We start from the raw sequence: 25,674 nt of genomic DNA, 5'->3' as shown, positions 1-25,674 counted from the left end.
CTTTGCGTGTTAAATAAAAAATTAACATTAATAACTTTTCAATGATATTTTATACATAATAAATGACAAGTTTATATCCTTAATCATTTCTATCCCTGAATAAAGGAATAAAGGAATTAGGTATGACTTATTGGCAGTTGTGTCATTGAATGGGGTAACAAGGGCTGGAGTCCAAGAGTTGTTGGTGAGTGAGCTATAAAATAGAAAGAAATTTGTGGATCAGCTTTGGAGAGTGAACAAAACAGAATTTAAAACAAACAAAAACAAACCAAGGCAATGTGCTTTCATTACTCGTTATAGCTGAGGGCACCAAGCTGCACTCATTCCACTGATCTCAGCAAGAGCATTAACTTATTCAGTATAGTGAAAATAGGATTAAACAAGAATCTAGGAATGGTTTTACCCACAAATCTTTATTTGGGGCCACAAGTTTTACCACTTTAATGTCCTCCATCCATACCCCATTCACTGCACTTTACCCTGCAGCGAAAAACACGTGAGCTCTATCTGTAGAGATGTTCTTAGCTTTAACGTGAAGGTGTATGTACAGGATGAGCCCCCAAATTCCCATTCATTAATGCTTAACTGCCTCCTCCCTCAACATACTATTAAAATACACTTGACCCAGACAACACTACTGTCTTTCATGTGAACACACAATTTTAATGCCAGCATAAATAAACAGTGACAATGGTACAGTCTCTGGTTTTTTATGTAACCAAAACTTAAGTATCCACTTTCATTAAAGGCTATGTACTTTAAACCAACGCTCATTCTCAGAAGAACTAAAAAAACTGGACAAAATTTTTAAAAATCTATTTGAAAGCATCAAAAAGTAGTGAGAACTTGCAAAATCAAGTCCCAGAAGAGGGAAAGAAAATGAGTCTTTTCTCCCAATGGTGAGTACCAGTTTCAAAAGAAAAAGGAATGCCTGAGAAACTGAGAAGTTTAGCAGAGTTTTAGGAGTTAGGCCCTGGGTGGGTGATGGGGAGAAAAATCAAAGAACAAACCTCAATGAAAAAGAGAAGCCCCAGTAAAACATCCCAGGCTTTCATTTGGGATTCCAAAGGACTAAATCCAAGTAGTAGCGAATGAGAAATATACCAGTCCTCGTGAGGACTGATGTCTGATTAGATTAAGCTGATCTCCCCCTAGGCCTAAATCCTTGCCACAGAAAAACTAAATCCTCTCTGATGGAAGATATCATCCAAAGCCTCAAATTATTTCTACAGGTTTTCATACACAACATCAGCAATACAAAAAAAAAAAAATTACAAGGCAAAGAAAAGACACGACTTGACTGAAAACAGAGAAGAAAAAACTATCAGGCCCAAAAGAGATCCAAATATTGGAGTCATCAGGCATGAACTTTAGTGAAACTATAATTAATAGAACAACAATTTAGTTAAGGAAAAAAATGACAAGACAGATAATTTCAATATAGGACTGGAAACTACACAAAATAAAATGGAAATTCTAAAATTGAAAAATGCAATAACTAAAATTAAAAACTCAGTGGATGAGTCTAACAGATTATATGTAGCAAGAATTAGTGAACTAGAAGATAGATCAAAAGATAGTAGACAAAGCATGGAAGGTCATAAGGCTGGAAAATGTGGAAAAGAGTTTGATGCCTGGGAAAAGGTAACAAAATCTAACATATGTAATCAGAGTCTGAGAAGACAAGAAGACATAATATTTAAAGAGACAAAGCTGAGACTTTTCCATAATAAAAGATATTAAACTACATATTCAAGAAGCATGTGTAAGTGCATTATAATAAAAGTTCTAAGAACCAAATACAAAGAGAAAAGTTGGGGCAGGGCGGGGGGGCTGGGAGTCATGGTGGTGGAAAGACATTTACTTTCAAAGGAGCAAGAGTAAGACCAGCACTAAATGATGTCAAGTCAGTTAGTGATTCAGACACAAAACAACAAAAACGATGGAAGCCAGGGAAAATGTAATCACATTGAAAACGCTGAAAGAAAATAACTGCCAACGTAGATGTCTACATCCAAAGAAACTACTATATACAATTGCATCAAAACACTTAGAATAAGCCTAACAAAAGATGTGCAAGATCACTACACAAAAAACTCCAAAATATAAGACAGAATTTAAAGATGACCTAAATAAATGGAAAGATATACTCTGTGCATGATATGGAAGGCAATATTAAGATGACCCAAGATGACAGTTCCCTATAAATTGATCTATAGATTGAATGTAACAGATTGCATCAAAATTTCAACAGTTTTTCTTTTTTTCTTCTTTGGTGGAAATTGGCAAGCTGGTAACATTTATGTAAATGCAAATGGCCAAGAATAGGCAATACAATCTGGAATAAAAGGAAAGTAGGTAGACCTGTACTACTGGACATCAAGAATTAAAGATCTAGTGTAATTAAAATGGTTAGGTATTAGTACAAGGATAAATAAACAGACCAATAGAATAGAGGGTACAGAAATTGACACATATAATATATGGACACGATTTATGACAACTGTGGCACTACAGAAAAGCTTGGAAACTGGTATTCCATCAATATATCAAAAAACCTTGCCCCCATCTCATACCACATACAAAATTGAATTCCAGAAGAATTTTAAATCTAAACTTCAAAGGTAAAACAAAGTTTCTAAAAGATAACACATATAACCAGTAAAATGCTTATTTATACACAGAATATATCAAAAACTAAAACAAAGCTACAGGGAAGGAAAAAAAAAAACAGATATGCCAATAGACCAACAAGCTACAGATATGAACAGGCCCTTCACGAGAGGATGTACAAATGCCTAATGAATAAATGCTCAACATCTCATCAGTCATCAGGGAAAAACAAATTAAAATAATTAAGATACCATTACACACCCAAACAAATTGGCTAAAATCAAAAAGTCAGATCATACCAAGTGTGGCGAGTATGTGGAACACCTTGAACTCTCATATTCTGCTGGTCAAGGTATAAACTGATTCAATCACTATGGAAAACTCGTTTACAGTATCTACTAAAGTTGAGCTATGTGCATCATATGACCGATATTCTGTTTCCAGGTACATACGGAACAGAAGTGTAAGTTAATGTGCACTGAGAGGCACGTACAATAATGTTCACAGCAGCACATTCATAAAAGCCAAAAGCAGAAATAATGCAAATGTCTATCAAACATAAGATGAAAAATTGTGGTATACTGCTACAGAATTCTATTTAATGAAAACAAACTACTGATCCTTGCAACAATACAGATGAATCCCAAAAGAAGATAAACTTAAGCTGAAAGAAGTGAAACATACAAGAACATATTCTGTATGGTTCAATTTATATAAAGCTAGAAACAGACTAAAACATAGTTTTAGAAGTGAGAGCAGTGTTACTTTGGAGGAAGAGGTAAATGCTTAAAATAATGAGATACCACTACACACCATCTAATCGGCTAAAATTAAAAAGTCAGACCACACTAAACGTTGGCGAGTATGTGGAACACCTTTTGTTCAGGGCTGGTAGGCAGTTACTTGATGACACAAGGGATAAAGGGCATAAAGGAGGATTCTCAGGTGCTAATGATGTTCTACTTCTTCACTGGGGTAGTATTTACACGGGTATGTTCACTTTATTAATTCATCAAGCTCTCTATATATTTACGTGTGCATTTTTCTGTATGGATGTTTTGCTTCGATAAAGTTAAACAAAACTAGGTAAACCCCAATCTAAAAATCTGAGTGTGAAGTGACTACTGTCTCTGATCATAAGAAAATAAATTATTTAAATATTTATCAGATGAAAAGCAAAAAAAAAAAGTACAAGTGGAAGCACTAAGAGTCACCATTGTAATTTTAGCTGCAAAGTGGGTGTTTAACTTCTTTCTTAAAATGTAGTCACAGAAATAAGAATCTTTAGGTAGTTCCCTATTACACCCTCCCACAATATTTTTCAGCTATTACTGAGGTAATATTCTTGAAATGTAAATCCTATTAATAATCCAATATTAGAAGTTATCAGTTATTGTTTGCTGGGAGACAGCTGTTAAATGTTGGGATACCTACCATCCATGTAACTATGCAGCGCAGTTAGCATCGTCCCGTCTTGGGGCACGTAGGCAGAATAAGCCATTTCTTCTAACATGGGTGGAGACAGCCTGGAGGGTGGGACTGCTGTGACTGGGGCAGAGGAGGAGTGATTAGGACTGACGTGTTTCTTGTGGCGTGCTCTACAATTTTGAAACCATACCTGAGGTGGGAGAAAAGCAATGCAGCTATGTCACATATCAGCTACTGAGCACATACCAACTCAGTTTAAAAAGGACATGCAACCTCATTACTCCACAGCATAAGTGCAGTATAAATCTAACTAAGCTTTTTAAAAGTTTCACAGACAGGAAAAAAAAAAAAAAAAAAACTCAGCCCAAATGACAACGGTCATTTTCTTTGCTCGAATAATAACTCTCTGGTGATTTACTTAAAAGCTGAGTCTATACTAAAAACCGCAGCCCTGGTGGTACAACAATTAAGAGCTGCTAACTTTTTTTTTTTTAACCAAAAGGTGGGCAGTTCAAATCTACCACCCACTCCTTAGAAACCCTGTGGGGCAGTTCTACTCTATCCTATAGGGTTGCTATCATTTGGAGCCGATTCAACAACACATTACAACAACAACATACTAAAAACCAGCTTCTTCAAAAAAAAAAAAAGGCTTGAGAAATCCAGGTTTTACTATCGGAATTTGGGACAAAAAGAAAAACAAAAAAAAACCTTTTAATCAGAACTTAAAAAAAACAACTACTAAATGTATTCTTAGACACCTGCTGGAGTTATTTCAGTTCCTTGTTCAAATGACTAAAACCCCTACTGAGAACCTAAGCTTTCTACAAACCCCTTGATACAGTTATTCCAGTCACATTTTTAACCTGCTGAGCTCAATTTCTCTTAGTGAATACATAGGCTATTCCTTAAGACGCATGTTAAAGTCAGGCCTATAATAAGAAAAAAAAAAAAACAGTAATGCTAAAGTAGAACAAAATCCAAACACAACCACTGATGAAACAGTTCACAAAATGTAAAGAGCTAAACAACCAGCTGTCTACTCTATTGCAAAAATAAAGTAAGCAGATTTAGGGCAAATAAGATTTTACATCCAGGTCAGGGGAAGGCTAGCCTGCCCACAATGCTTCCAATAACTAATCTGCCTGTGTTTGAATTCCCTGCTACTAGGTAAACCTCTGGAGTCCCTGAGTAGTGCAAATGGTTAAGCACTTGACTACTACCCAAAAGGTTGGTGGTTCAAACCCACCCAAAGGTGCCTCGGAAGACAGGCCTGGTGATCTGCTTCCAAAAGATTAAAAAACAGCCTTGAAAACTCTATGGAGCAGCTCTACTCTGCACACACAGAGTCGACTCAACAGCAACTAACAACAACGGATAAACACTGACTGTGGACTGTTTCTCTATTAAAATATTACTATATCATTTATTTGCTATCACTCCAAACAACTTGTCATGAGAAGAAAGAGAGGTGGAGGGATAAAAATTTTGAAGGAATTAGGACAAGAACATTTTGCACTCAGGGGAGAAGGCCAAGCAAAGGTCAGGGGCATAAGTCTCTGTCCAGGGCTTGATGGCACAAGGGAACATGGGCTGATTAAAGTGGAACAGAAGGAAGCAAGAAAGAATTCATAAGAAAAAAACCGACCTTATTTCAAAAGCACACCCTGCCTCTCAGGCTCAAGAACAGAATGCTGGCAAAATATAAACTCACAGGATTAAAATTAAAGGAATAAAAACAGTGACCGCTTATGATTTAAAGGCAGTACGCAATCCTGAGCAGGTAGCTGAAAGATGGCAAGCAAAGAGTGCTACAGGGGCACGACTTAAGCAAATATCAAGAAAAACAAGTGGCAGCCACAGCCGTCTCCCCCCCATCCTCTGGGGAGTTAAGACTCTTACGTATCTATACAGTGACCACTACCCAAAGTCTCCACCATACTTGTGTCCACAGACTCTCTGAACAACGGGCGCCACTGCTGTCATCAGACCCACCCACCCAAGCTCACATACGCACACTTTCTCCAGTTTGTAAGGGGGAACTGCAGCCACCTGCCTTTCCCCTGACGGTGCTCAGAAGACTCATGAACTACAGGGCCACAGAACTACATGTAGCCTAATACACATGGCACTGTGCTTCCCGGAGTTTCTTCAAAGAACCCTTTCGCTTCCGATAAATGACATATTGGATGGAACGTACCCATTGGTTAAAAAAAAAACTCATCTTTTGACTGAAACAAAAAAGAATGCCAGACTTTGGAAACAAATATAAAGAAGGTGTGACATAAACAGCAGAATAACTACCTTAATACTAATTAAATAGCTCTTTGGAAAGATTATTTATAAGTAATCAAGCAGAGAGAGGTTTACAAACACAGCGTCATGTATCCTGACAGCAAAAAATAGCTGAGGATTCCAGGTATCAGTGGAAAAAAAATGTTTGATGTTGAGTGCTACCAGCTTCAGAATTCAAATACATGTCCATTTGACTTTTCTCAATGACTTAAAATCTCCTCCTTCTATACTGAAAATCTCCAACAAGAGTTAAAGTTTCCTCTGAACAACTTCAAAAATTTTGAGTTCTAAATCATAAACTACATATGTTGAAAACAGACCATGTAGATATTCTGCCAAGAGAAAGAATAATTTATAAAACGAATCCCTTAGCAAGCTCAGACAAAGAACCGAACATATGAATTTAGTGTATGAAAAAGATGGCATTTTAAATTGCTGGGAAGTCATGACTTAACACATGATTTAGGGAAAACTGGCTAATCAGCAGGGAGAAAAAACAAAGCCCTACACCTCATGTGTAACCAAATATCAATTGCACATAAAGTTTTGGTGTAAATAATTAGAACCATAAATATTTAAGAAAACATTGGTATAGTTCCTAGATGGAGAAGTACAACAAAGGCCAAACTATTAAAGAAAATACTGAGAAATTTGAATACATAAAAATATACAAGTTTTATACAGAAAAAAGTAAATGAAAAGGAAATCAATAACCATGAAAACTTAACATGATAGGATTAAACACCCATAATAAGAGATGGTGAGAAAGAAATAACCCAACAGAAAAATGGTATAGAGACACACACCTTATGTCTCTGTACAGAGACATACAATTTTAAAAATTACAAAATGCAAACAGACACTTGTACACCAATTTCACTGCAGCATTATTCATAATAGCCAAAAGGTGGAAACAGCTTAAATGTCTGTCAACAGACAAATGGACAAACAAAACTGAAAAGGATGTAAAAGAACAACAATATCTAAGATCTGTGTAGGCTGAGGAAAAAGGAACTCCCATATGCAACTACTGGCAGAGTAAATCCGTATGAACTTTCCGGAGGGCAATTTTTATACTATTACTTAAAAGTTCTAAAAATGTTTTATCTTTTGACTCAACAATTCCACTTTTACAAATTTATCCTAAGGAAACAATTCAACAAGTGTGCAAAATGTATGTGAGAGTATATGTGTGTGTATGTGCGTATATATACACACACACACGTATAGATATTGGTGTTGTGTGCCATCGAGTCAATTCCAACTGATAGTGACCTATGGGACAGAGTAGGTATTTTTTACAGGAGCAGATCACCAGGTTTTTTCTCCTGCGGAGCCACTGGTGGTTTCAAACCTCTGACTTTTTGGTTAGCAGCCAAATGCTTAACCATTGTGCTACCGGGGCTCTATATATGTACACACACACAAAATGTTGCTCACGGCAGTATTGTTTATAATAGCAAAAAATTAGAAACAAACTAAATTGTGCTATGCCAGATGTATGCAACCATAAAAATGATGCATATATATGAAAAGGCATTCCCAGTACAACTGAAAGAAACAGCAATACCTTTATTCTATTTCTGTAAGATACATAATTCATAACTCCCATATCTGAAAGGGTATGTGACCAGTGATCGTATCTGGATATGGGGTGTTAAAGAAAAGTAAAATTGCCCATCTTTTATACTTTGATTTCAGAACACTGACAATCTGCCGGGCTACTCAGGTCTCACTAATAGACATATTAGCTAGTAAAAGTGAGCCTGTCTCCATGTATCAGACCATTGTTTCCCCCTCATCTTTGGGTAATTTAGTTTACATATTAAAATCAATTTCTAGTAATCAAAGCTCTTGTCTTTGACTTTTCTAAAGTGTTGTGCCAAACTCTAAGAAGGAGTTTGTAGCAGAGAGCTTATGATTACTATTTGGAGATCACAGTAGCTAATTCTTCAAAATATTGCAAAAGGCTATATACTTGTATACATATATGTGTATATACGTATGTAGGGGCCAGAGCCCTGGTGGCACAGTGGTTAAAAGCTCATCTACTAACCAAAAGGCTGGCAGTTTGAATCCATCAGTCGCTCCTCGGAAACCCTATGGGGCAGTTCTACTCTGTCCTGTAGGGTCACTGTGAGTCTGAATTGACCCAACCACAACAGGTATATGTATATAAGCAATATGTATATTTGATGCTAACGCTCCTTCCTTTGCCATCTTATCAAAAATATTTAACATTCAATTCTCACATATTAAAAGCCAGCATCCAAAAATACATTCTCCTAGTGTTAAGGCTTGAAATCAATCTGCTGTTGTTAGCTGCCATCCAGTTATGAAGCACAATGGAACTTAACAAAATGCTGCCCAATCCAATACCATTCCCATCATCAGTTGCAAATCAGACCTTTGTGATCCACAGGGCTTTCACTGGCTGATTTTTGGAAGCAGACCACCAGGCCTTTCTTCCTAGTCTGGAAACTACTGAAACCTGCTCAGCATCACAGCAACACACCAGCCTCCACTGACAGACGAGTGGTAGCTTAGCATGAGGTGCACTGGCTGGAAATTGAACCTGGGTCTGCTGACATAGAAGCTGAGAATTCTACCACTGAACTACTACTGCCCCCAGAATCAAGTTAACTTCCTCTAAGTACCCATTAAAACCCACTGCTGTCAAGTTGATTCTGACTCACAGTGATCCTACAGGACGGAGAAGAACTGCCCCATAGGTTTCCAAGGAACAGCTGATGGATTTGAACTACCATCCTTTTGGTTTGCAGCCAAGTTCTTAACCACTGCACCACCAGGCTTCCTCCTCAAAGTTCTGGCGAACTAAATACCTAGAGAGGAGCCCTGGTGACATCGTGGTTAAGCATTTGGTTGCTAACTGAAAGGCTGGCAGTTCAAACTCACCAGCTGATCTTCGGGAGAAAGATGCAGCAATCTGCTTCCATAAAGATTTACAGCCTTGGAAAGCCTATGGGGCAATTCTACCCTGTCATATAGGATTGCTTTGAGTCAGAATTGACTCATTGGCAATGCGTTTTTAAATACCTAGAAATTACATGACAGATGCAGTAGGTTCATACACCTTTCAATAAGAAAAGCCCTCAGTAAGCCCTCTATTCTTCTTGGCTTCTGACCATACAAGAACAATTCAGGAACTTCAAAATAATTTAAAACATAAAAGTCATGAATTTGACTTACCTGCAGCAGTTATTGCCACTGAATGTACAAAATCTGAGAAGAAGGAATTCTCAGCCCATTATATCTAAAGTACCTCAACAAAGGAATATTTACAGCTCCAGGTAGAGGAAGCTTCACTTACAGGCACAAGAAACTCACTACCTCCAATGTAACCCATGCCATTTTTGTAGCCTTTTGTACTCAAAAAACTTTTCAACCTTAGTGAAATCTGCCTTTTCTCTACATTGTTTTCCAGAGTCTTAATGCTGCTCTTGCAAGACAGCCTTTCTCGTATCTTAAAGACACCCACTCTCTATATGTAGAAGCCCAGGGGTGCAAATGGTTAAGTGCACAGGTGCTAACCTACAGATTGGCAGTGTGAGCCCACCCAGCAACTTTGCAGAAGAAAGACCTCCAGATCTGCTTCCTGAAAGATTACAGCCAAAAAAAAAAAAAAAAAAAACCCTATGGGATGGTTCTACTCTGTCACATGGGGTCACTATGAGTCAGAATCGATGCAACAGCACCTAAGAAAGATTCCGTATACCAGCCCTTCCCTTACCATCTCCTAATCTTCTTTTCTCTAGATAATATTTCCTGGTCCCTTTAATACACAATTTCTAGATCTTTCACAATGCTGGTAGTCTTTCTTTAAAGGTTTCTCAGCCTTTTCAGAGTGGTTTCTTGTCAGCCTCTTTTTAAAATCTGACAGTCTGAAATAAACACAAAACCTTACATATATGAGGTGCTGAGTGGTGGGGCTCACCTCCTCAGAGAGCCTCCTCACGCTGCAGTCAACCCAAACCCCTGGTATTCTAGGTTTTTACAGGAGCTAAAGTACCATCGGGTCTTTATCATCTGTTACTTCACACCAATGATTTGTGAACTATGTCAGGCTTACTGAAAATAAACACCTGTTTATCCACTATCAGAGACCCTGGGTGGCAAAAATGGTTAACAGGCTCAGCTGTTAACCAAAAGGTTGGAAGTTTGAGTCCACCCAGAGGTGCCTTGGAAGAAAAGCCTGGTGATCTACGTCCCAAAAAATGAGCTATTGAAAACCCATGAAGCACAGTTCTACTCTGATACACATGGGGTCTCCCTGAGTTGGAATCAACTCTATAGCAATTATCTGGTACCTGCCATCAACTTAAGAACTAAAACATTATATATACAATGCAGGACTTTACCTTTTTCCCTCCACCGGGTTTTATCTTGCTGGTTATGGTTACTCGCTTCTACTCCTTCAACTTTTTTGAATCTTGAGTATCACTTAAAAATTACTTTCCATTTTCCTGATCTCTAACATCTTGACCCAATTGCCACCTTTCTGTAGCTAACCCTGCCCCCCTTTGGATCATGATGCTTCTGTACCGGACTCGTTCTTTGGATCTAGCTGTTACTATGTCCATTCCAACAGTATCTCTTACCCTGCTCTCTTCCTAGAGTTCATTCTTTACGTTTTGCTATGATCTTTCTAAAGGATCTTATCCAATTTCACAGCTTTAGCCTTCTTTGCCTGAGTCCTGTTTATCCTTGCAAATATCTGTTTACATGCCCAGCTGCCATTGTCACTACATGATTAGCATAGCTAAAAGAAAATTCATCTCCCTTCTCAACTTCTGAACCAGCTTTTCCATTTTGACTTTAGTATTCCTGTTAATGGCACTATTCCCAAAGAGTCATCTTTGACTCTCTCTGCTTCCCAATTTTAGTTTCCAAGTTGCCTCCACCACCCCGCCCCATTTCGTTTTTTGTTTTTTGCTTTAGCATCCAGCACCTGTCATCAGGGTGGAGTCAATAAAATGCTTCTTGAATTAATTCCAGGACCACTATCCCACCTAAGGCTCTTTTTAAATATCACTACTTGCCTGGGAGCCTAATTGTTCTGTCTGCCTCTATCTGGCCTCTCCCACTTCTAGACCTTTCTTCTAAAATCATTTATCATGGCTTTCCCTTGCTCAAGACTGAATCTGCATTCATAGGCCTTTCCAAGTTCAGCTGTAACCATTTTACCTCCCATCACTTCCAAACATAAACCCTACATAACAATAAATCTGCTCTAACTCATCCCTCCCCAGCTTACTTCCCACCACTCCCTCTACCTGGATCTTTTATGATCACCATTAACACCTTCTACATTCATGTGCGCGCACACACACACACACACACACACTCACTGACTCAATCATAGAAAAGTAGAAACAGCACTGGCTCAGAACCACACCTGGTTTGGAAATACGGTTGTCTTTTTCAGCCTGAGGATCTTGGGGTTTCTCACTAGAATGAAATAACATGTACAAGAGTCTTTTGGCAGAATCATGACAGCCCAGCCCAAGCAGGCTAGTTACAACGTTTTTACAAATTGATTTAGGCTGTGAGGAAACCTAAAATGGAAAGCTACATTTTTAATATTTCTTCACAAAGAAAAACAATGCATACTCATAAAGACCTAGCATTAGAACTTTTAGTACCCCTGTCGGTTAACCTTTAAAATAATCACCTGTATCACACGTCTGCTCAAGCCTGTCCTTTCTGCCAGTTTCTGGAGGGTCTGTGCATCTGGGTTGTTGTCCTGAGCAAACTGTGCTTGCATAACCTGTTTCAAAAGATGTAGACAGTAAATAGCTAAAAATAAGAAGCTCAGTCTTCTGCATTTTGAAGATACAGAGAGAAGACATGCACAAGAAAATGAGACACTGGTATTTTATTTCTTGAAAATCGTATGGGGAAGTAAGGGTAAATAATAAATAATGTATATTTTGTACATTTATATACAAGTTAGTAATGCTTAGTTCTTTTAAAAATAATACATTTCAACATAAAAGCTTATCAATTATGCTGTTAAAAATATATTCACCTTTTCTTCCATTCTTATAACCCACAAACGAAATGCATAAATAGCTTAAGTCTCACTACTTTTGTAATTTTTGTTAAAAACCACCAGCATTAGAATTCTTAATGAAATACAAAAATCATATCACATTTATTTCTAATCTCTATGGAACTAAAGAGGTTTCAAGGCCTCTAACATAATCTTAAAGAAGTTCTGGTGGTGCAGCGGTTAAGGTGATTGACTGCTAACCAAAAGGTCTGTGATTTGAAACCACCAATGGTTTTCAGGGAGAAAGACGTGGCAGTCTGCTTCCATAGAGATTTACAGTCTTGGAACCCCTATGGGGTTGCTATGAGTCAGAACTGACTCGACGGTAGTGGGTTTTGGGACTACAATCTTTATTGGTCTGCAAATAGTACACAACCCAACAGATGGATTCTACTTTACTGTAATAACTCTGTCATTAACTGTTTTGAGCATTTGCTGTATGCAAAAAATATATCTGGGTTCTTAAAAAGAGACACCCATCAGCCCATTGAATAAGAATTTCCCAGTGCTCAAGCATTTATCCAGTGAAAAAGCTCCCAGGTGATTGTGATCTGGTTCTTTGGATTGAAACACTATGCTAAGTGCTATAAGACAGTGATACATTGGGAGAAAAAAAAAAAAAAAAAAAACTGCCCCAGTCTCAATTTCCTAAATACAAAGATACAAACTTGCCAATAACTACATTTAAAAAAAAAAAAAAAATCCAAACTTGTTGCCATCAGTTGTTTCTGACTCATAGCGACCCTACAGGACAGAGTAGAAATGCCCCATAGGGTTTGCAAGAAGCACCTGGTGGATTTGAACTGCCGCCTGTTTTGGTTAGCAGCCATAGCTCTTAACCATTATACTACCAGGGCTCCAAACCACCTATAACACAAGGCAAAAAGGAAACTGCAGGAATGAGAAAATGGCAGTGGGTGGGAGGGGAGTACCAAAATGAAAGCACATGAGTTTTGGATTCTCTCAGAAAAAGAATCATTATGGTAATCAAGGATACTTGAATTTTACTTCTTGAAAGTTGATCAATCGGGGAATATTATAAAATGTAAAGAATATATTATAAAGAATGAGGGGAGGGGAGTCTGGCATCCAACATGACTGTGCTTGTCTACAGTCATGTGAGGGGGGTAACCAACCTAAAGGCCTTAACACCACTGGCCTCTACACCCTACCCTTTCCACCAGGCAAAATTAATTGTATTCTCCACTACGTTCTCTATAAAAAACTTAATTGTATTCTCCACTACGTTCCCCATATAATACTATCTTCCACCTACCTGCATTTGTCTAGGGTACTGAAATACAGGACTTTGAAAGGCTAGCTCTACATAACAGAATCTGAATTCTTTCCTGTCACATAGTATGTACTTTGTGACACAATAACCTTGAGAATATGAGGACAATCTAAGACAGCGTGGAGAAGACAACCAGTGTTGTCCTAGGAAACCTTATTAGGTTTAGAAATTATACATTTTTTCAAGTAAATTATCTCTAACTAGTGACTCCTCTAGATTGAAGTATTCCTAGCACCCTATCCAGCTGTATCGTGTCTACGCAATTACTGTAAACAGTACTACATGCGTTTTCACTTTTAAAAAAATGAACAGAATCACCTTAAAAGTTTATAATCTTTCTCAGTTCACTTCATTCTTCCTCGCCTACTCCGAATGTGTTACTTTAATAACTTCATGTGTTAACAGAGTTGCATTTATATGTAATTGAACATATAACATTCCAGAAAGCAAAAGAATTAACAAATTAGGTCTTTAATTTTTTTTTTCCCAACGAAAAAAGCTAAACATATATTTGAGGATTTGATTGTATGGTCATTATTGATAATTTAGAAAAACAAAAACAGCATGTTTTTCACAAATGCATTTCAAATTCATAAGTTTAATAATGGAACCAAACACAGTAAAGCAACTTTTCATCAAAGTATAATGCAAGGCTTAAATCAACATGGATGGTTTTGAATTTGGATATAATGAAAGAAAAATAAGATATGCTCACTGATCTTCCTTTTAATAGCGGTAGGCTTTGGTCCCACAGAAAAGTTTAATTTCTACTTAATTTCACTATTCTCCAGTTACAAATGCTGCTGAAATTCACCCCACTCCTTTACTGAGCTCTTCTAATGTGGTCAATGACTAACCTCTGCAGACATTTGTCATTGTAAGGCCAGAAGGTCTACCTGAATTGTCAGGAGTCTGCATGGTAGTAGCTGACCAACTTGCTGGGAAAGAAGATTAAATCAGCTGCTAACTTTGGCATGCTTAACATAATAATCACTGAGCAAGTACCTCCCAACTACAATAAGGAAACCACAATATTCGCAGGAACATCTTAAATACTGCTTCTTGCAACAAAGGACAATATTCGAAATATTTTTCCACCACATCCTGTGTCTTAAGGTATTTTTTCTTCTTGTAAGTTTGTAAAGAAGAATTTTGGGAAATGATTTTATTTATACCTCCCGTTTTAACTCTCCTCTTTCCCATGCAAATTGTTCACGAATAGTCTTGACTCACTGCTCACCTATAGTATTTTATTATTTAGCTGAATTCAAGTACTACTTGAATACATTCAGTTTTCAGGTAAGACAATTTGACAATGAGGGTACAGCACCTGATTTATTAAAGGATCTGGCAAAAAATAAATTATTCAAGTTTTTAAAAACTCTACAACTATTCCAGATTCCTAAATTATAAAGAACACCTTGAAGATTGTGTCTTATTTGTTTCAGTCATCCCTGGCATAAAACGGACACTAATAAACATTGAATAAATGAAAGCATGCTTTGAAAAGGTATCACATCTGTTTTTCTTTTTCTCTTTTTAAATGTATAATTTTGAAAAACACTTTTAAAAACTTGTGACTCAGATCACATTTTCACACAACAATCCATGGCTAAAATATTTTATGCATGTTTGCAGTTTAAAATTATAAGGCTATCTACAAGATTCAGAATCTTATTTGTTGCTTTAGCCACTGCTGCCATTAAGTGGAGTTTTGTTAAGGTTCAGTTCCACACATGGTCTCCTCGGGGGACCATACAAAATGAAAAGAGCATGAAATGCGAAGATTTGGGAAGCAGGGTCCAAATCTCTTCTCAGTCACTCCCTTGGTGTCCTGCCTTGAGAGGGAGAGTTCCCGCACCTCTTGGATGGGGCTATCTACCTCAAAGAATTGTTGCAAGAGTTAAAGGAGATAATGTATATAAAATGCCTGGCGTAGGACTTACCACACAAAGACCTCAACAATTATTCCTTTTTATTTGACTAGCATCTATGATTATATCTCCCTATATAGATTGTATATCTGCCTAAAGTGGTTTCAAAAATTCACAATAATTTTAATAATAAATTTTTTACATTAAAGTTATCAACATTGTAATTATAGCTAAACATTCATGGAAACAACCCATTATAAAAATATATTTATATCAGGGATATTTTAACCCAGATACCTTTTAGCTACTGGATATTTGCCTGGTCTCCCACATGCACTCATATTTCCTAACTTAGACCTTTATGTAACTTTCATTAGAACCCAATGAGGCATCCTCAACAGCCAGGTTCAAACATATATTTCTTTAAAATGCTTATCTTTCACTCATTACTTATTGACCATGTATTTTATGCCTATATGAAGAAATCTAAATCAATCTATTTGGAAATTTTCTCCAATAGATCTAAATTTAATGCTAGATTGCTTTCCAACGCCAATAAATTCCTTTGAAATATTTGTGTCATGTCAACATTTTGCTCCTAATCATTCTCAAAGTAATTCTCTCTTGAAACACCTTTACTGTATTCATCTTAAATACTGGCAAGCCTCTGAATACTACGTGTGGTTTTTCAAAAAATTAACTTTAATTCATTTGTTAACACTGCATAAATGTTCTGAGCTAAAATGGATACTGTGTATAAAGCATCCAGCTGTGCCTGGTACATGGTAGGTGCTCAATAAATGTTATTTTACCTTAACATAAAACAAATACCTCAGACACATTAATCTTTTAGAAAACGTGATTTCGTTATCTGAAAAAATGCCAGAATCATTACATGTGCAGATGTAAAAATAAAGCAAGGAGTAATTACTTCCCTATTTTCTTGACAATTTGTATAAATCAAATTTATGACAACGATGGTTATATTTAGGGTAGATGGTAACGAGTTTAACGGGTCTATACTGAAAATAATCCCTCCTTTTTTTCAGGGGCTATCATCAACCTTTAACATCAAATTATAAGATTACTCCCTCTACCCCTTTAAAAACAAGAAAGGGTCTACTTGATTAGCATCAACCAGTGGTTCCTGTTTATTCTGAGGTATATTCAATTATTTCCTACTCAGAAAACATACCATCTTGTCTATTAAAAGGCTGATTGTGGTTTGTTTAAAACACCAACACATTAGTGTCCCACAGGCCCACATACAGTATGTCTTTTTCTGTTAAGTCTCAAAATATTTTGTCTTTTATCGCAATTATACGTAGTAACACAAATGCTTGGGTTAAACTGATTTTATTGGGGAAGTCAGGACAGCTCAACATTTTCTTTCCACTTTAATGTTGATACTAACAGACCCCAAAGAAACAAAGCTCGAAGGACTAGTTTATATCGTGACTCTGGAAATGCTGATAAACATTTTAGAGTAATAAGTATGTTTTCATATATTCACCAAGTTAATTTTCACTAAAGCACAGTCTAACCTTTTAGAAAACCAACACATTTTTAGGTAGCATGGAGATTGTTGGGGTTTTTGGAGTCAAGAGGGCCTTCCAAATCATAAATTCATTGTCATGTCTACCTGGAGCTGATCTGCCGTAAAGCTGGTCCGAGCTCTTTTTGCTGGCTTTGGGTGATTAACATCTTGCTCTGTGAGGAGGGCACCTTCCACACTAATCCCATTACCTGCGTTTAAAAAACACAAAATACGCGATGATAACTGAAAAGAGTCCACCAAGCATATGATAATAGGATTCTTGCATCTTTCGGCTTAGTGTGAAACTGTATATATATCTTCTGGGTTGCAAAGCCCCTTAAGTTTTAAAACAAATTACAAATATACTGTGGAAACAATATTCCATTTATAGGTTTGTATGTTTTTTTTATGTTTAGTCAAAAAGTGAAAAAAGTTAGAAGTATACATCTAAAACCCATCTTTAGGAAAGCAAATACAGGACAACTGGTTACATGAAGAAAAGCAGGACCCTAATTCAAGGTTGCTGCCTGAGAATATGGCACAAGGCTAAACAGATATGGCACAGCTTCCTATGTACATAAACAGACGGGGACCATCACTAACAGTGAAGTATTTAATGAGTTTTACCACAATTACACACTGCAGAACATAATATATTAAGCTAACCTTAGGAAAAGACTTAAAGGTATTTTAAGTATATATTTACCATTTTCCACTTCTCTTTTTAAATTATCCAGCATGCAGTCATAATGAACTCTGCAGAGAACTTTCTCTTCCACCAAAGCAAACTCCTCTCCAGTGGAAAGCTGCCTTTTGCAGGAAAAGCAGGCGAAGCATGCCAGGTGATAGACATTGCCCTTGGCCCTCCGGACCCAGTCAGTAGAATGGATGTGCCTCCCACATCGAGAGCAGCGAGTTCCATACCTTCTACAGTAAATGGAGGGACAGGAGGCAAAGGCTGTAAACTCTTACTCATCAGTGTAAGGTTAAACTAACACATTAAGTTATTCATCGGATTAACCTAAGTATTTAAATCTGTTGAAAATGAAACAGACCTCAATTCTTCTAAAAGTCCACATGGTAAGCAATTAAGACATGATTGGGTCACAATTCAAAATTGTTTTGTAAAAACAAAACTTTGTTGTTATTCTAGGGAAAGACTGTTTTTTTTTCCTTTTAAAATAAACAGAATATGAGTTTCAGTATCTCTCATGTTTTAACAAATAATGTATTTACAAATTTACACAGAGATTCAAGACGTAAACACACATACACTCCAGGCTGAAAACCTGTAATTGCAATAATATACCAACTGAAGATTCATTTTACAAATAACTTCTTAAAACCAAGCTCAGATTATTAGAAAACACTACATATATGTGTGTGTGTTCCTGTGTGTGTATAAACATTTAAAACTGATATTATCAAACAATGAATTGAACAGAAGTTCTTCACCCTGATGCCTAAGAAAGGAAAACTCAGAAATATTTTCTTTGGTGGAAAAAGCTATTGCATCACCCTCCACAGCAAGAGAGAAATGTTATCTAAAACTTTCAGACATATCTGGACATTAAAATGCAGGTTAATCTTAACAAAATGTCAAAGCTAGTCATAATTATTTTTTTCTCTTCCAGTCTTAGTAACTAGAGCCTGTTCTCTTACTACAATTGAAGACATGGCCTGACATACCCAGATCAACTGAGATTAGTACATCTGTCTGTTCATTAATACACGTTTAGGGTTCATTTTTTTTTTTAAGTTACTCTGAAAAACTGAATCCTAACAATGAATTTCAGAATATAATAAAATATGAAGCAACTATTAAAATGCCTGAAGGACTAGACTTTCAATGACTCTTTTAAAACTAAACCTTTCAAAAGGCTTTAAATGACCGTAAAAAATTAAGAATAGTGTATCTTAAGTGAAAGGGGAGGCAAATTGCTATTATTGTTGAAGAAATGGAAAGTAAACTGATGTGAAATATGTTTTTGGTAATTACAAAATTCTGTGATTTTATAAAATAATAGACTCTGGGTTTAATAAAATACTTAAATTACTTAGCAATTTTATTCAATTCAATAACAAAAGCCTCTGAAATCACTTTTTAAAATGGATATATAACAACTTAATTAGCTTTACAAACTTCATTATATATCATTAATTTACCTATTTCACAATGAATGGTTTCTGTTTATTTGCAAGTACAAATAAAGAAAAAATACAATAATGTTAAAAAGTCATCATTAAGAATGATTTCAATTTCTGGACAGCTCTCCATGAAGAACTAAATTAAATCCTAGATGAAACGTCACATTTAAACAATTATAAAGAGATGGCACAGATGAAACGTCACATTTAAACAATTATAAAGAGACGCCACAGAGAGTATGTTACATTTAAAATCATATCCAAATATAACCTCACAAAACAAAGATCAAGAACAGATAAAAGAAAAGATTTTTAGGAATAATAATTAGGCTTAGTGTATTTATGATTAATATAGTTTATCATAGTCTCCAAATTGCTAGCATTTTATAGGGAACATTCAACACTGTAAGCTGGTAAAAGCTTAGTGAAATCTTGATATTTTCCCCCTCAATGATTTTATTTTGTCTTACCACTTCCCCCAAAACGAGGGATTTTATCACAATTAAGTTATCTTCTATTTCATACTTTGTACCTAGGCATAACAAAAAAGAGGTCCCTTATTTCAACACCTAAAACTTTCATCCCCAAAGCAGAAGTACCATTTTAAATTAGTTTCAGTGTACTGAGTTCCTAAAGGCGGTAACTTTATTTTATTTGTCTTAATAAAAATTATACCTCAAAGAAATACGAACCTATTTTCATTTTCAAATTTGCTATATAGGAAAAACTGGGCTTCCGTAAATAAAATTGAAAAATAAGGCTACTTACAAAATTCTCTCTGCATCTCTTTGGGATGAATTACTTGGAGGGTCTATTTTATGAAAAAGTAGTTTCATAGAGTACCTGAAATAATCAAGTTTGCAGAAAATGTCTTTGTCTTTAATATAACAGCTGGTGTGCCTTCCTAAGGAGGTTCTGCAGACACTGCAGGAGAGACACCGGACATGCCAGCACAGGTCATTCACCTGTGAAGGGAAGAGGGGGTGGATAGAAAAGCCATTCTAATACCACACATAAGAAGAGCATTCAATGGTTTCGTACATTAAGCAATTTAAAAAGCCGATCCCTTAATATTTTAACACATGCTCTGAACATTTTCATTCCAGAGGTGCATTTACATAAATATACATCTAGAGATAGACAAAATCACAAAAGCATATTCCACACTTCAAGTTTAAATTTTTTTTTTTTTTTTTTTTGGTCCTTTGAGGAATTTAGAGTATTCTTATATTCAACCTCTATGAACTTAGGGAAAATGTGTATCCTAAATACAGGTTTGTTTGTTTTTTTTTTTTCTTTCACTGAATTCTTTGCACCATGAAACCTGTTAGCTAAGGAAGGCAAGCCACATACCTTCTCAACCTACTTCTTGGCCAAACAGCTATTAAACTGTGGTTAAAGACAGAAAAGGGGGGGCGGCACTTTATAAAACGAATTCTTACCCTCATAAAAAGGTCATGCAACCATTTCCATCACAAAACAAAAACTGCTAAGGTAGATTTAAATACGGATCTGACAGAAGCCCTAGTCCCCTCCAACATTAAATAGCTGTACAGAAATAGTGAACCTTCAAAGGAGTAAAGTACTGTTTAACTTGACTACTGGAGAAAAAATAACCTTGATTATAAACCATTCTAAAAAGGTATCCAACCATTGTTTTCTGTTTATATGTCAAGCAGTAAGGCACAAAACGGTGTTTGATAAAACACAGTGATTTATACTTTCTAAATAGGAACAATTCAGGGAACAAATCATAATTACCCTCACTTTAAATCGTTGCCTCTGTACTATAAGTACAACTTTAGCCTTCAAGAAGGAAGATGTGTCTTAGATTGAACTTGCCTACAACACAGGCTCCTAGAGTTTGCTTTTGTTGAATGGATAGAGAACTAAATCTTCATGCAATCGAATTGCAAGTGGAATAACAGCAATGATGCAAAAACACCAGTTACACCCTACAAATAGATCAAATGCCTAAAATAGGAAATTAAGTTATTGCAAAATATGGCTTCTGTTGTACTATTTCCTAATAAAAAAATATCTGTTCAACAATTCTGTTTAGAACTACTGCTCACATGTTTTTCCGTGATATGAAATATAAAGGGTACTTTCAGAAGCTGAAAGAAAAAAGTTCCATTGTCTAATTAAAATTATGTAAGCATTCATGAGCATATCACTTATTAGTTAAAGTTTTTAAGTTTTGGTCTTGCTATATCGAAGAGGTACATGCTCAGTACTGAAAACAGAAAATAGCAAAGAAAAAATGTTAAATAACTAGAATAGAAAAATATTGATGGTGTAAAATGTCCTGGAAATAAAAATCTATTTTTGTTCTATTTTTTCCTAAAACAACCCAATTATGATAACAGACTTCTTTAGGTTTCCACTCTTTAGGGCCTTTCTGCATTTTAATATTACCCATATTTGTTTGTTTTCAGCAAGGGTAGATTCATGCTTCAGGGTTGAGACATGGCCTCCCTCTAACTCTCCACTAACCAAACCAAAACCCATTGCTGTCCAGTCAATTCAGACTTACTGTCCAGTCAATTCAGACTTACAGCGACCCTACAGTACAGGGCAGAATTGCCCTATAGGGTTTCCAGGGAGTGCCTGGTGGATCTGAACTGCCGACCTTTGGTTAGCAGCCCTAGCTCTTAACCACTGTGCCACCAGGGTTTCCAACTCTCTGCTAAAGTCAGGACTAAGGTCTGGATTGCCATCTTTCCTCAATGTATACTTTACCAAAAATGTTCCTTTGTCTTCCATTTCTTTGCCAGGGAGGAAAGTAAGGTGAAAAGTGAAGATTCTGGGGAATATAAACCTCCCCTGATAACTGGTATTGACTCAATCTGTATAAGTCTAAACATACGACTAGCACTGAGTCAGAAATAAACACCAAAACAACAGGGCACTGGAGTATTAGATGGGGCAGTAATTACATCTAACTCATCTCATACTTTTCTGCTCTAACTTCGTTTTATCTTGTTAAGATATGGTGTCTATATAAACAGACCCTCAAATACAATATCTATACTAGGTCAAACAATTATTTTTTTACCAGTGACTCAAGCTGAATTCAAACATATCTGGAAGAATAGTCAAAATGCAAAAAAAAAAAGTTATGAAATTTAGAATTCTTATACAATCATATAATGTCAAGCTTCAGTTAGAGCTAGTATAGTAATATGCACAAGAAATGGTAAAATACGATTATGTGTAGAAGGGCCCAATGAGAACATTCCAATCCTATTAGAAAGGAAGGCTTTGTATATCTCACTTACATATTTTATAAAATTCAAATACATAAAGATATATTTAACATAGAAAAGATGAACAGTATAAACAACTGTATCAATTCCAGAGGGTGTGTTAAGAGTCACTTGGCCATAACCTTTATCTTCTCTGCTATAAGGTGCTAAAACCTTTACAGATCCATTCAGAATCATGCTTGAAGATTATGATAATTATCAAGAGTGCTCACTGAAAGCAAGACCCAAAAGATGGTTTTGAAAATTCAAAAGGACCAGGTCTAGAAACATTGAAAATGAAACCATAAGAATGCAGATTTAAAGAGAAAACCATGTTAAATTTCCAGCTTTACAATCAACCACAAGTCAAGATTAACATAACCATTTTTAACGTTTTTATTAAAACTTCTTTCAGTGCTCTATCTGGGTTGTATCTATGGGTATCATTCCCATTTTACAGATAAAGCTTCTGCTTTATACCTTCAGAGCCCTGGTGGCACAGTGGTGAAGAGTTAAGCTGCTAACCAAAAGGCTGGCAGTTGGAATCCACCAGTTCCAGTCTGTCCTATCGGGTCACTATGAGTCAGAATCGACTGGTCAGGAACAGGTTTGGTTTTGGTTTCATAACTTCAGTCAAAAACTTAAACTGATTAACTCCCTGTTTGAAACTCACACTCTCCATAATTAATCCTTTTGAAAAACTGAGGAGAGAGGGGGCATAGAAAGTGAACTGGTTTGCTACTAATTCAGTAGGAAACTATTATTTTAAACAGTGGTTTTAAAAAGCTATTGAAGCTGAAAAACCATGATATTGGGATTTAGACAAATGCAAGCATAATCCTGACTACAATGACAAGAATAACTGTGACCTGAGAATTTCTTCTCCAAAACTCCCCCACAATATTTTAAGCGAAAAGTAAAACAAATTAAGACAGACAGTCAACTCTCAAACCACCACTTGAAGCACTTCATCCTCATTTATTTTTCAAGCACTGGAGATGACATTAAAAAGAGCACTGGGTGGTATTAAACCTTAAGAACTGCAGGAAGGTAGTAAATTTTTTAAAAAATTAAATGCAATTCTATAAATTTTTACTTTGGAAAAGCCTCTAGTAACTATAAATAAACATAAGAGTATGTTTCTTAAAAAAAAAAAAAAAAAAAAAATCTATCCAGAGATCTTCTAAGGCACTTTAGGGTGGTTCTCTAAAGGAGATGCCGCATAGGCAAATTAGTTAACCTAACATGCCAACCTAAAACTTATATAGGCCGGCAGGAGCTTGGGGGCTATTGGGGGCATAGAGACTACAGTCACTTTGGGGAATAAAGTAATAACCCGGGCCCAGGTAGACCCGTTTCAGAATGGATAAAGGTTTTCCCCACTTCCTTTTCCCTACAAGTCGGTGGCTGACCCCAGCACATCCTCCCGGAAAATTTGCACTTCTAGACCACGATGCGTCGGTCACACACAAGCTGCTTGGTAACGACATGGGGGATTCTAAGATTTTTTTCTCACACTCTTTCCCACCGCATGGGTTATCCTAGACTGGGACGATTTGTTCGAGCGAGAACTTGGGTGGGAAGAGGAGAAAAATAAACTTTCCGCTTTTCGCCCGAGCTTCCATGATAGGTAACCCTGCTCCCCTTGGGCCTCGCGCCCGGGGCCCCGCCCTACCTTGAGAAGGTACTTGTCCACGATCTCCAGGCCGCAGCTGTTGCACACACACTTGCCAGAGGCGCAGCCAGAGCCTGAGGCCATGGACCGGGGCGAAGACGACGGGGAGAGAGGGGCCGAGGAAGAGCACGAGTCCTCGTCCCCGGCTCCCTCGGGGCTCACCTGCAGGAGGCCAGGAGGCGCGGTTGCAGGAGGTTCTAGACCCCTCCTCATCCCGCCGCCCCACAGGGGCGCCCCCACCGCCTCTCCTCCCTTCCCACAGGCCACCTCCTTCCGTAAGGCCCCCCTCCCCCAGGCCCAAGCTCTGACCACTCAAATGTCGGTGCTGCAGACCTCTGACCTCAAGGAGCCGAAGCGCTTCCCGGCCCTGCCAAGCTCACCCCGCGGTCAAGCTCAGCGTCCCATCCTGCCCCACCCCAGACCCTCCCTCCACCTTCTCCGGGAGAGAGAGACCAGTCGAGCCGGGGAAGAAGCGCCGGGACGGCGGCCTTTCGTCCAGCGCCTGCTCCCCACGGCCAGTTAGTCAGCTCCCAGGTCCCTCCCCACTCACCAGTACCCCTTCCCCGGCGCCTTTCCGAGTCCTCCCGGCCGCCAGGGCTGCAGTCCGCCCGCACTCCTCCGACATGAGCCCCGTGCACTGCGGGATGGGAGGGGGACAAAATGGAGAGAAACTGAGACGAAAAGTTCAGGGCGGGCACGCAGGGCTCGAGTCTCCAGTCTCGACTTCACGGCACAAGGGGCGGGCTAATGAAGGCCCCCGGCGCGCCGGGCCGCGCGTGCAGCCGTCAGGGCGCCTGGACCCGGGCGCGGCGGACGCGCAGCCTCCCTCAGCGGCGGCCAGCGGACCTTGGTGGCGCAGCCCGAGTGCGCTGCGAGGCGGCCACCAGATCGCAGAAGGCTTCCCCGCACGCTGCGACGCTCCCGCGGCTCCCGATCCCCAACGCTCACCGAACCACACCGGTCCCCTCCCCCCCGCCGCCGGGGGTAACAAGTTAATAACAATCATCCCCGCACAAAGCGTTTTCTTTCTAGACGTCAATCACGGTGGAGCGGGAATCACCGGGCTAGAGAGGGTGCGGGGGGGGGGGGGAGGAGTGGGAGAGAAGAAAAGAGGACTAAGGAGGGGGTGGGGGAAGAAAGTTGATTTCTTTAATAACCTCAATTAAAAGAACAAGACATATATATATTTTTAAAGGGGGGCTTTTAAAAGGTGAAGAGGTTTAATAGGATACTTGAAAGCTAATTACAACGGGATTTAAGGAGCCTGGTGTTTGTTCTTAAGACAATTTGAATGAAAATGCTTCAGATTAAACCGAGCCAGCAGCTCTTTGGTAAACTTAAAGCAATTAGAGCCGCGAGTGATTTACACTCGTTTCTTTAAGGTGTAAATTGCCACTTATTGCTCAGTAAGTCAACATTTGAGCTACTAAAGGATTATTTTTAACCAGCGTAAAAAGCGGGTCGAATAATGGAAAATACCCAGCTGAAT

The 25,674-nt window shown here is 37.8% G+C and overlaps 1 protein-coding gene across 1 annotated transcript; it reads right to left on the bottom strand.

Annotated features, from left to right (window-relative positions):
• LHX8 (LIM homeobox 8) lies at positions 1–24,810 on the bottom strand. Its single transcript, XM_003411228.4, has 8 exons — positions 24,736–24,810; positions 24,186–24,347; positions 20,106–20,227; positions 17,821–18,041; positions 17,220–17,323; positions 12,029–12,124; positions 4,048–4,231; positions 1–193 (listed from the first exon to the last, which is right to left on the bottom strand). Exons 1-8 carry the CDS (start codon positions 24,808–24,810, stop codon positions 117–119), a joined length of 1,041 nt encoding a protein of 346 aa, XP_003411276.1. The 3' UTR covers positions 1–116.
• Positions 24,811–25,674: the final 864 nt, after the last annotated feature.

This window comes from Loxodonta africana, chromosome 3, assembly GCF_030014295.1.
Source record: "Loxodonta africana isolate mLoxAfr1 chromosome 3, mLoxAfr1.hap2, whole genome shotgun sequence".
NCBI lineage: Eukaryota > Metazoa > Chordata > Mammalia > Proboscidea > Elephantidae > Loxodonta > Loxodonta africana.
This window is presented reverse-complemented; position numbering and strand designations above follow the sequence as displayed.

What these genes read in the sequence shown, in the direction of transcription:
- LHX8 (XM_003411228.4), bottom strand. Translation starts at nt 24,810, where the DNA reads ATGTCGGAGGAGTGCGGGCGGACTGCAGCCCTGGCGGCCGGGAGGACT. An exon ending in TGAGCAGACGTGTGATACAG is followed by an intron (nt 4,232 to 12,028) that starts GTGATTATTTTA and finishes CTCCCACCTCAG; the next exon opens with GTATGGTTTCAAAATTGTAG. An exon ending in GCTGCATAGTTACATGGATG is followed by an intron (nt 194 to 4,047) that starts GTAGGTATCCCA and finishes TCTATTTTATAG; the next exon opens with CTCACTCACCAACAACTCTT.